Genomic DNA, 13,057 nt, shown 5'->3' on the forward strand with positions numbered 1-13,057 from the left:
CAGCGCGAAACGAGAGCGCTTCCTTTTCTTTCGGTGCTCGCAATAGGAATTCCCGCGATATCGTAAACAACTTCATGTATAATGTACACAGCGATGCATCATCGCGGCTGCACGCGAGGCCGCGCTATTAATCTTCATTTTATTATTTTCCGCGATGCCTCTAATAACGACGACGGGTGCCTTCCCGATCCTGGGAGGATGGGTGGCCAAAGAGGGCGGCAAGGTAAGAGCGGGAGGGGAAAAGGGGGTGAAGGAGATTTCATCGACCGTGTACTTTACGACGTTGGCCCCTACCCTGCAATTTCATTCTTATTAATCCACCCCTTCCGCCCCTCGCCCTTTACCCGCCTCTGCTCACATCTCGATATTCCGGAACAAGGCACTGTCGGGACCGCGGACTTGAAAAGGACGCGAATTCCTCGGCGATTTTCCCGCCCTGCGCGTCTTTTCTTAGGTATACGATGAATATCGCGCCCTCGATCGCCTTTCCGTCTGCCGTCGTTCGACAAATTTTCCGACGTAACGCGCGACCTCGCTATCGTTATCGACGACGTCCGTTGATACGACAATAATAACGATAAGGACACCACGGTGAAGCTTTCGCGGATCCGCGCAAGAATAGGAAAAAAAATGACTGGCTCTTCCTTTCTCTCTCTCTTCCTCTTTCTTTCTTAAGAGAAAGAGAGAGAAAGAGAAATCGCCTGCCGCGCTAAAGTTTCATGATCTCGTTTATTATTATGTAAATCTGCAATGAATAACGAACGCGCGGGGAACTAAATCTCGTTTTCTCATAAGTTCACGTCACGAGTACACTAGAATTTGAAAGTAGCCTCACTTGAGGGACGAAGACACTCGCGAGGTTACTCTAAAAATCTCTTGGAGTGAAGTTTCGCTCAAAAGGTAGAGTGACCATCGAGTCACTCGAACTCACGTGACGTGAATTTTCACTCGTATAAGATAAAATATTCAGTTATTGATACGTAATTTTTGATTTCTCTTGATCACTGACTCTCTAAAAAAGTTTGCTTTCTCATCAGCGGCGGCTGTTCACAATTTTAGTTGTAAAGTTCTCTTCACTCAAACGAATGTTTTGCTGATCCATATAGAATTCTAAATATCACGGTTAAAGTATATCGTCGTTTTCTTATATCTGCTAGAAAATTGTCTCTGGTACGTAAACAGCAGCATTCAAGCAAATTATTATACATTTGTTTGTCCTTCATCACCAATTTTTGTCTATCACAGTCAATCTTCATTAGACCGTCTTTAATCCGGATAGACGCTACAGAGAGACTTTCTTACTAAATTTCACAAATATTTCAAATAAAAACTCTGTCTCTTTATCATCTACATTGATTAAATGTAAAACATACCTGATATCGCGGTGTTTGCTAATCATTTGTCTATCTTAGCTAATTTCCCGTATCTAAATAATGTTTGTTATAACTGCTATTTTTTGAGTGTTTTGAGATAATTGAATGCAAGCAAGAAGCTTAATGCTAGTCGCATAAAAAACCAAATTTTTTCTGTGACTAAGGAGATGTCAATTATTATGTGTTTTACCCTACAGTGTATTTGATGTGATCCACATACAGAAAAGTATCATTCTACTGCTCACAAAAGCAGATTATTCAGTTTTTGCTTTCTTACTTTTAAGTAATAGTTATTTTCAACAAAGAATATTTTTTTGATAATAGATTCTTGATAATAGCCTTAAAACATGTATTTTTTTAAAACTTACCATATGTATTTGAAAGAAAAAATTGTTCTTTTTACAAGAATATTATAAAACTACATTGAAAAAATATTCGATTCGATTCTATGTAGAAAACAAATCGAATTTTTGTTTTAATATTCTTGATTGAAATGCTAAACTTACTAGAATTCAGAATGTAATTTGAATAAATTTAGTGCGTATGATTGATTTGCAGAAGTATAAATTTGAAACATATAACAATGAAGTACAAAAACAATAAAGTAAGAAACAAGCGACAAAAATAACATTCACTTCAATGCAATATAAATTTCTCTGCATGCACTGTCACATATTCAATCTAATCGCTTGAACGTTCGTTTGTGTGAAGTCAGAAACCATCCTAAACTTGAGTGAGACATTTAATCTTTCGATTTTGACTATTTCTTTCAGTGAAAATATTGCCATTTGTCACTCGCGTTTTGAGAGAAAGTAAGATAACCAGAATTTTTTCGAGTGCTATTCAAGATACCGATTTGTCATCATTTTCAATGATTGTCAAATAATTCTCGGATCTTTTTGCCCCCCCTCCCTCCCCCGCCCCATCCACTTCACACATTTATAAAGTGTTCCGAATTTATGTTCGGAAATCTGGTCACCTTACATATACTGCGAGGAGAAACGAGAAGATTACTTACAAATGACGTCTTCACGATACGCCTCGGCGGTCGCACATCGCTATTCTCTTCGAGACTCACTTTCGACGGATAAAAGACGCGAGAAACGCGGAGCGATATGGATCGATGTGTGCCCATGGCTGCTGCTTGGCGCGAAAAGATCGAGCATTTCGCGCGATTCATTACCAACGCCTAGATTGAACAACCACGATGACAATCTCGTAGTGCGAAACGAACGCGATTGGTCTAGAGTGGTTAGTAGTTCGAGCAAGTGGTTAAGGCGTTCGCCGTACAGATCGCGTCGTTGTAGACCTCGTTCGCATCACTGGCGCATTCACATTCATGCACTTTTCGCACTTTCGGCGCGCTAATGAACTTTTGGTGTACGCGATTGACAGCGCGCGCGTCTGCGATCTTTTCATACCGAGCAGCTGCCATGAACACAACTCTCCATATTCCATACGTCTTTCGCTTGTGTCCTGTAAGTCACCTGCGGAAATAAGTATTAGAGTGCCGAAAACAACGACGTGCAGTCGTCAGGACATATCGTAAGTACAATATTACGGAGTAATCTCCTCTCTTCTCGACACATACAGCCAAGGTGACTAGACGTCCCGATTTTTCGCCCTTCGTCCCGAATTTTTTTGAGTGCTATTCGGGACACCGATTTGTCATTATTTTCAATGATTGTCAAGTAATTTTCGGATCTTTTTATCCCCTTCCCCCCGTCCCCTCGCTTCACACATTTATGAAGTGTCCTGAATTCAGGGCTGGGAAATCTGGTCACCTTAGAGAAAGTCCACTCCAAGAAATTTAAGAAGCCCGATAATCGCATGTCGATTCGAGAGCTGATTACGCGATCATAAGAAGTGCGTGTATGTTGAACGATGAATATTACCACGATAAATATTACTACGGCACTTCTCGCTTGCGAGTTTCTCGGAGCTGACGGCTTCGAGTTTTTCCCCCGTCTCGCGGAGAGACGAGAGTGTATCGTGGGAATTAAACGAGGGAGAAAATCCTTCACCCTACTTCCACCCGCCGGCCTCATCTTTCCGCTCGTCTTTGTGGAAATCACTCGCGAATGAGGCGCTTTTCAGCGCGAAACAAACGCACGACTCGACGTTGGCCTGGAGGAACGATTGCCCAGGGTGACAGCACTGTTCATTTCCAACGCAAATTCGCGTGCTTCGCGAAAGCATCGCTCGATGCTGGTACGTACTCTCTCGGAGGTGACTCTCGGATATATGTAACCTACATCGAATGGCCCGAAATTACCGGCGTGCAGTACTTTAGAGATGGACGCAAAGTGCGTCCTGTTAAGCAAGTATCATGAAATTCACAAATACGCCGAGACCGCTATTAACACATGAAGTGATATTATCCTAGAGTGGTTAATGGAGGAAAAATTACAACCCTTTATCCTCAATGAATTTTAGAATCTATCCAGTTTTCAAATAAAATTAAGGAAAAATTGTTCTTTACAAATTATTAAGAAACGATTTCCTCTATTGAATAACAGATGCATTTTGAAATTCATCTAAACTTGTTGTAAATTTTTTTCCATTGATTGTGTGTATTTTATGTGTAAATTCTCCAAATAAGTATTACTTTCAAGTGGTAAGATTGACATAATCGTTACACATTGACTACCACGCTAACTTCTATTGGTTACTTTAATGCTCAACGCAAATTTAAATCAATAAAAATGAGACAAATGAATGCAATTCACGATACATATTTTCACTAGGTTTTCATTGTAGGCATTACAGACTCTTTATAAACTATATATAATTTGTGTTATAAATTTGTTTCATATATTAATTAGTGCGACGCGGTAATGTTATACTATCGGTCACCGATCATCACCATGACAGTCAACGTATTAATCGCAGCAAAAATGTGATATAAAATGAAAATACACACAGAAAAATACATACTGCATTCAAGTGTTACTTGTTTCAAATATTTCATAAATTTATCCGCAAGTCTATCACGAATATCAAATTCATTCAAAATGCATTTTAAATCCTAACACAAGTTTCAATTAAAATCAAAATTAATTTAAAATAAACAATTTAGCATCTCAATAAAAAATATGAAATTAAACGAAAAATGCAGTTTGCTTACCATATAGAATCGAATCAATTTTCTTCTTAATAAAGTTCTATAATATTCTTGTAAAGAGAATAAATTCTTCTTTATAAATAAATTCTTATAATAAATTCTTCTTTAAGTACATGATAAAATGAGCTTGTCTCAAATTTGATAAGTATATTTGTTGTAAAGAACGTTATAATGTATTTATTATGGAGAAAATGTTTTTTGTTGAAAATAACCATTAATTAATTAAAGAAGGAGAGCAAACTAAGTAACCGCTTTTCTTAGCAATAGAATGATATTTTTCTGCGTGTAAATATGATTTCGTCAATTCTTTGATATATCAAAATTGATAGTTATTTCTTTGACAGATCTCGTAAACGCTGTAATTCCAAGTCATTCGAAGTACAAACGAAAACACGGACGATACTCTTTTGAGAACGATATTTAAGATATCTTCTTGAAATATTTTTCGCTGTTTCTCCACGTTGTATTTTTATCCTCCAAAGCATAAGTAGAAGAAACGGTCAATATGTTTGAGAGCGAACCACGGGACACTCTTCTTCTTTTTTATTCAAGCAGATTCACATTAGCCGTTCCACGAACTTTTCTGACGTATCTCTCGTATTCTCGTGTCTTCTGCGCCCGACGGCGACAGCGGCGCCGCGAAAATAAATCGTAACATTTCCGATTTGCATCTTTATTAAAAAGTTCCACTTGTCAACACGGCGCGGACAAGCGAGCCCTCTATCAGAAAGAAGATTTATCAAGCGCCTGCCGCCGCGTGGAAATACGTTTAAACAGCGATTCCATCAAACTACCTTCTCCTACTCCTCCTCCTCCGTCATCACCCTCTGCTGCCAGTCAATGTGCGACACTCTAAAGCACCGAATATAAAATCGCGTACTCGCGAAAGTTAGTCTAAACACAAACAGTAATTTCCATCACAAAAATCTGATGAAATGGGATGCGGAACGATGAGGTGGGTGATCTGCCGTGGAGTACTTACGAGACGCGTACCTATGCCGAGGTTTACCGAACTTTCCTCATAGCACACGTACTGGGGGAGTGCGCCGGAAAAAGATTGGATTGCTTTTAATATCAAACGCGCGGCAACCGACAAATCTCTGAAATCATACATTAGTAGGTAGGGCGGCAAACGTCGAGAGATATCTCGCGAAAGTTCCTCCACAGCAAATCCGCAATCGGGAATATCACTCGCTTCCGAAGAAATCGAAATATTTCACATCATCTTAACACATTGTTGATCACGGATCACTCGGGGGAAACTCGTGTTTTACTGATCGAATATTGCCGGCCAGTCCACGAGTTCTCTCGTGCTCTGACAACAGGCGAAACGAGACTGGGAACGAGAGCTCAACAATGCTGAAAATAATTGTATTTGCGCGTTTGCGTTTCTGTGTTGAATTGAATTGAATGAAGCCAGAGGGAACTAAAACGCTCAAGATTTTCTACAGAATGTTTCTCTGAAATAGAAGTAAAAATAAAGTAAATAATAAAGTAAGAATATGTTATTATCAATATGTTATTATAGAAATATATTGTATAATAACATAAGTTTTTTATATGAAAATATTAAGTTTATTAAATATTATATAATGTATAAAGTGTATATATATAATAATTAAAATTTTTGTCTTTCTCCTTATTTTTTAATTATCTTTTCATTAAAGATAGCAATGTCATATATTTTCACAATAATACAAATAAAAATATTCCTAAATAGCAGGATGACGTCAAATGATGTAGTAACGACGTATTAACGACGTTTCTAATATAATAGATCCGTTTGAAGCTTACATTTCTAAGTGAAGTGAATTTTTAGTTGAAACACTGCATCAATGTGAAATTGCCCGTATCACTTTTAGATGCAATATATATATAAATCTGTTTTTCTTCAAAATTTTTGCATTTTTAAGATATAAGTAATACGCCCTTAATAGTTGAACTTTCTTGAAGAATCAAAGAGAAAAATGTCAAACTTTTCGCTCCAACCAAATAAAATCCCTCAGTACAAACTAGCGTTTGGCTCTTGTAAATCTTTAATAGATTTTGATTTCAAATTAGAAATCTGAGAGCCTTCAGTTCCACTCAATATTAAAAAATGCCGATGAACAATGCGTCGAGATAACAGAATAACACTCTGCCGCTTGCGGCAATTACACCCTTACCGTGCAATAATTCGCGTTCATAGCCGGCGCGTCTCGGATACGACCTCCCTGCCTCCTTCCTGTCCACCCCCATAAAGAACGGTCTGTTCGAGGCTTCACACCGTGCGCCGCGCAATATTTTCCCGTAATAAGCTCGCGGTATAATAATAGAATTACGCCGTCGCGGTTCCGCGACCGACGCACGCGATCCGCTATCGCAATCGCCTATAAATCGCGCGGCGCGCGATGATTTTCATTACCTCTCCTACCTCGAACGTCTCTCAGACCGGCTGGAAATCGAGCGGAACGCACGCCGTTAGAATTCGGTTTCGTGCGCCGCCTCGCGACGTCGCTCCACCGCTGAAATCATATGAGTTGTTACTCCGCGGCATGCACGCTGCATATGCATGCGCTTACTTACTATCCTCCTCCTCCCCTCTTCCTTCTCTCCGATCTCTCTCTCTCTCCTTCTCTATCGTTCTCTGTCCGTAGTCACGCTTCGTACGACGATTCTCGTGGCTCCGTTTTCAACCCCCGTTGGAAAACCCGGAAGGAAACCAGTGCGCCACGAGCATCATCGACACGTCGACGACTGGGTGAATCTCCCGCACCCTTCTCTCTCTCCCTCTCCCTCTCTCTCTCACACACACATACACACACACACACTCTCTTCTCCTGTGGTCCTTCGTCCCCGTTCCGGTACTTCTCATACTTGCCGTGGATTTCAATGAATTCTAAAGATAACTTCTCGACTAGCAAGCCTCCGCCGCCGTGGCCGTCGCTGCTATCACTCTTTCCACTCTTCCCACCGGCCGCCCCTCGACTTCTGTTACTCGCGTTTCGGTACCACCCTTTGTCTCGAGCGTTTCCTACCCCTACAGCCGTCGCTATTCGGCCTTTGAGAGAGAAAGGGAGAGAGAAAATTCCACTCGAAACGGACGCCGTTATGCAAATACCCGCGGGAATCTTTATTAATGTTATCCTGAGGCGGTCAGAGGGCGGCTCGCCTGCCCGGTCAAGGGGTGGTGGTGGTGCGCGCGTGATTAGTGAGCCCAGCGATGTCACGAAATGAAAGGTACGTGTCGGCGGAATCTGCGCGCCGGCACGTAGAGCAGAGGCCGGACGCCGACACGGCGAACTGCGTCACGCGAAATGCGACTTTACGCTTTTAATCGCGTGTCAACGATCTCTGTTCACAGACGGCTGCGAGAACAAGAAGTGCGAGTTCTACGGCGAGTGCGAGAGCGACAACGCCGGCGAAGCCAAGTGTGTCTGCCCTACCAAGTGCGAGACTACCGTAAGTCTATAGAAAACTTTATTCACATAAACGCACATTGCTGTGTGCGTGATGAAAAATACATATCTTCAACCACTTGCGATAAATGTGTTAATGCATAATTTAACGAAATTTAATTGGTGATTTATTTTATTAATAAACTAATTATTTTTATTTATTAGTATTACATAATTTTGTGATTAATTTTTATATTATATATTGATTTTAATATTTAATATATTTTTATCTTATATTTAATATTTAATATTATTAATTTTATTGTTAATTTTAATATTAAAGTTTAATATTAATAAGTTTAATTTTAATAAGTTAAATTATTCAATTGTTTTAAATTATAATTAAATGATTTTAATACTAAATTAATTTGTTTATTATCCGCGGATATTTAATTGCAGTATTTTTAATCTTAACTTAGATAAATATTCATTACACGTGTCAATTTTAAACTTTTATATGTATTTTATCTTGTCGCATGCACACATTTTTTTATATGTTCTTGTAGTTATTCTGGATCTATTATAGTTACATGGTTTCTAGGTTTATTAGTTACATCACATATCAAAAAGCTACAAACGTTTGTACAAGACATTATTTATATAATTGCATTGCTATGTGCAAAACTGAAAATTGATATTTTTAACTACTCGAGATAAATATGTTGCGTTTAATTGAACGAGATTACTGGTTATTTATTTTTTTACTACTCGCAAATACTTAATTTTATAGTTTGGATTAATATTTATGTGCTAATTTTTAATTTTTATTTTGACATGTATTTTGACATGTATTTTGTCTTCTCGCGTGTATATATTTTTTTAGTTATTCTAGATTTATTATAGTTATGTCACAAATCCAAAAGACAAACGTTTGTAAAAGACATTATTCACATTATTGCATTGCTGTGTGTGTGACAGAAAATTGACTTTTAATTACTCGAGATAAATATGTTGCGCGTAACTGAACGCGAGGTTACTATTTTTTTTTTTTTTTTTAATAGTTATTCTACATTTATTATAGTTACATAACGGATCAAAGGCAAAAAATATCTGTGGAAATATTACTCACATGATTGCGTTATTGTGTGCACGATTGAAAATTTATGTTCCAGCTGTTTCAGATAAATATGTTACGCGTAATTGAGCGAAGTTACTGATTACTTTTTTTATTATCCGTGAAAATTGAATTACAATATTTGATTTAAACTTAGAAAAATACTCATTATGTATGCCAATTTTTAATTCTACTTTAACCTATATTTTGTCCCCTACTGCATTTATATGTTATTTCGGACCTATCATAGTCATATTGCACGGCAAAGGCAAAAAAACGTCGACGTTTTTATTTTTCTGTATTTCTATTTGCGCAACATTTCGAGAAGATATCAACGTCAACGAACGTTGCAAACGCACTCGTTCCGGCTCTAATGAATAGCGCGACCATAAATACGTCAGGAGAGCACGTGACGCGCATTATGGAATATTAAATGGAATGTTCAGGTTGTTTGGATTATTCAAAATTGTCATTTGCATTCGCGCCACTTCGATCATCTAAATTTTATAAATGTCTCGCCTGTCTTGTTTGCGTTTCGCGAAAATATAACGCCGATGAACGCGCTCACGTGCGAGAGAAAGAGAAAGAGAGACAGAGAGAAAAAGAGTGAGAGGGGGGAATGGCTCTCGATCCAAGGTTGACAGTGGCGCAGCCGTGCGAAATTCCAAATTCAATAAATCGCGCGTACGTATCGCGCGCGTGCCTGCTTGTTTTTAAATAATTCTTTCGGACGAATCAATGTTCAGATTAATTCCTGCCGTTATAGCGGAGCCAGCGCCGAAGGAACCGCTCGGCCAATTAAATATTCCCGCCGTGTATTTTATGTTGAAACGAATTCTCGTGTATTTTAATAGATTTTTGTTAATGCTGTGCGCGTCACAAAACACAATACAATACGCATACACATGACTGATTACCTCAAATAAAGTAAATTTAAGGATAGAGTGGCTCTTTTACACTCAGAAAATAATGCCTGATATTTATATGTATGTGACTATAACGACATGCAAAGAAATAACTATTATAAGCTATAGTTAAAAAAACCAATTTTTTAATAAAATGTTTTTATAATATTAGTAATATTAGTAATAGATCTTATATACATGTTATTACTACTATTTTCACGTGTTAGAACAAAAAAGCTATAATTTATTAATTGGATCAATCCAACTTAATAGTTCATTAATTGAATCAATTTTCTTTTCTCTGAGTGTGATAAACAATCACGTAAAATAAGAGGACGGACGTGAAGCAATTTTTCTCGATACGACGATTAACCTGGAAATTATACGACTTTTCTCGTTCAGCGCGAGTCGCGGAAAGAACAAAAAGGCACTAATAATAGCACGTGGAACCTCCTCGCCGTCGTCCTGGCGGATGCTCGGGGCGATTCGTCGCGCTTAAGGCCCTCTCGTTAGCGTAACCGCCGTGAAATATTCACACGATGATGAATAGTCCCGCTGGATGCACGCAGCCGCGTGTGCATTCTCGACCGACGATATTTCGCGTTTCCCCAAGACCGTTCGATGTTGCCGAGTAGGAAGCCGCTTCGTTAGGAACGCGACGAGGGGTGCAGTGGCAGCGGGGCCGGCTGACGCATTTGCATGCGCTGTTTTCAGGACTTTCCATCAGCGCTCCGCCGTTCCGCGTTCGCCTCTCTGGCTCGCTTTATTATAACCTTCTTCCGCGAATGAATGGCCTTTTCATGTTTCATTAGGCAGCCAACAATAGTCAATAGCTCTTGCCGCAAAATGTCGAAAATTCCGACGATGGGAACGATGGGAACGCGTTTCGCCCGGCATTCGACGCGACAGTCGCGGCGAGCCGGAAAGGGAGATACCTGCGTGCGCACGCGCGTGGGAAAAAGTTTTAATTAACATTTTGTTCTCGCGCATCCGCGGTTTCGTCGACCGCGCTCCAATGCGCTTTATCTGGCAACGGGCGCTCGCTCTCCCCCTCGCGCACGCCACGAGCAAATGCACAGAGCATAAATAGCCGCCGCATTCAGCCGCCCGGATCCTGTGAGTTAATTAGTCCTAAGTTAATTAGTTAAATCAGCGAGTCACCGTGTGATTCGCTCCCGCGATACGTATAGAGTGGACTGATTGTTACGGCGCGAATAAATTAAAAGAAAAAAAAGGGAAGAAAAGAAAACGTGTGCCGTAATAAAATTTTCCAAGATTTTGTCAGATATACCGAATATGTCGAGAATGCCCAAATTTGTCCCGAAATCGGTTGACTCACTTTGATTGATTCACAATTTAAAATCCCATTCGTGTCCCCAATACGGGTTCGTGGAAAAGAAAAGATTTCCTACCGCAAGTGAAAATCTTGTTAGTCTAGCAAATTTACAACCGTAATATACAGACAGTCAGTTTGCTGTTTTGCAGTAACCAAGTCGCAGAGCTGCATAAGATTTGTGGTTGAACCTAGTAAAGTTTGATGGTGTAGTACAGCAAATCTGTTAGCATAGCAAAGATGATTCTATACTGCAACTAATGGAAGGTGTAATTAGTTATATGAAATTAATCATTTTGCTGTTATATTAAAGGAAATTTGGCACATTAACGGATTTCAATATAGCTAAATCATCAGTTGCTGCAGCAAGAGAAGTTAGCTAAAGCAAAAATGCTCGTTGAAATGTCTCAGACATTTGCAATCTCATACAGACTTAATGGAGATGCACAAAAATATTTTGTTATTATCTATTAAATAATTGCATGATTTCTTTAGTAAAATTATTGAATTTGTTTTGCAAGTTTTAATTAGCTCGAAATACAAAATAATTTGTTGCAATAATTAAGATAATATCAAGGAAAATAGGTTTGCTATATGAGCGAGTTGACAATTGCTTTTAAACCTAATATCTTTGTTGCACTGGCAAATTTGCTGAGTTATAACATTTTATTTCACCCAGCAAGCTATAGATTTGCAAAATCACTTAAATCATTTTTTCCCGTGTTTTCTATCGAGAATCGAAACAGAGATACTATGGAAAATTTCTCTTTTCAGTAACGTCGGCTTACTTTTATAATATCCAACAGAAAATCCCATTTTTATATCAATTATTGTATACTCAGTAAAGTATAGAAAATCAGAAAGATAAAATATTTTTAAAACGGAGTATTTTATTACGTGTGAATAATGGAAATGGTTGGAATGTGTTAACATATGTTCAATTCTAATGTAAAATAAAGACCGGGAAGAATGCTGGGGAAACTTTCTAAGTTACCCATTTTTTTAATAAATAATTATTTTCGAAGAAACTGAATTCCGAGAAATTTTCAATGCGGAGTGCGAGCATCTGATGTGTGAAACACGCGACGAGAAAAAGACCCAGTAAGCAAGGAACATTAAATTAACGTTTAAAAACGTTGACTTCATGTGCATTGTTTGGACATTTTTTAATAATATTGCATTTATATTATTCACTTGTTATTTCGTGATATGATTTTTCTGAATGTTGTTTAAACGTTTTAAAAACATTATAAAAAATATATTTTTTAAATATTACTTTAACATTTATTTGAGATCAATGCAACATCTTAAAAATATTTCTGCCGATTAAAACGTTATGACAACCCTATTTCAACATTATTGAAACTTCCAAATCGCGATCAAAGTATGTTCATAATGATGTTTGATGCAATATTAAACACTACATATTTGACAATATTACAGGTTCCCCAATATCATTGTAGTAACGTTATATTAATGGTTTCTTGCTTACTGGGGAAGGATCTCGAATTTGTGCGAATCGCGAACGAATCGATGGCTGAATTTCTCGGCCGACTCCTTATTTTCGCGTTACTCCCGCTAATAACCGTTTGATAATAACGATTTTTGATACACGCCGCAATACACGCCAACAAAGCTGCGCGCACAGCGGCCGCGGCAATCTCCGCGGATTTATTTGCCTATTTCGAATCGATTTCCGATAAATAATTTTTCGTAGCCGCTTGAATGCGCGAGCGAGTGAGCGAACGCACGCGCTGATATTGCAGTCTCTCTCTCTCTCTCTCTCTCTCTCTCTCTCTCTCTCTCTCTCTCTCTCTCTCTCTCTCTCTCG

General features: G+C 38.6%; 1 protein-coding gene across 2 annotated transcripts in view; it reads left to right on the top strand.

The window, feature by feature from the left end:
- The window catches only part of LOC116844891 (agrin-like), an 853,814-nt gene that overhangs the window by 767,964 nt on the left and 72,793 nt on the right, over nt 1–13,057 (top strand). For both annotated transcript variants that reach the window (XM_032817052.1, XM_032817137.1), the window contains exon 10: nt 7,841–7,938. In XM_032817052.1, coding sequence (XP_032672943.1) covers nt 7,841–7,938 — 98 coding nt within the window. The remainder of the gene's footprint in view (nt 1–7,840; nt 7,939–13,057) is intronic.

The sequence above is a fragment of the Odontomachus brunneus genome, unplaced genomic scaffold (genome assembly GCF_010583005.1).
Source record: "Odontomachus brunneus isolate Ranch 3 - 2012 unplaced genomic scaffold, Obru_v1 Obru_scaffold_001, whole genome shotgun sequence".
Taxonomy (NCBI): Eukaryota; Metazoa; Arthropoda; class Insecta; order Hymenoptera; family Formicidae; genus Odontomachus; species Odontomachus brunneus.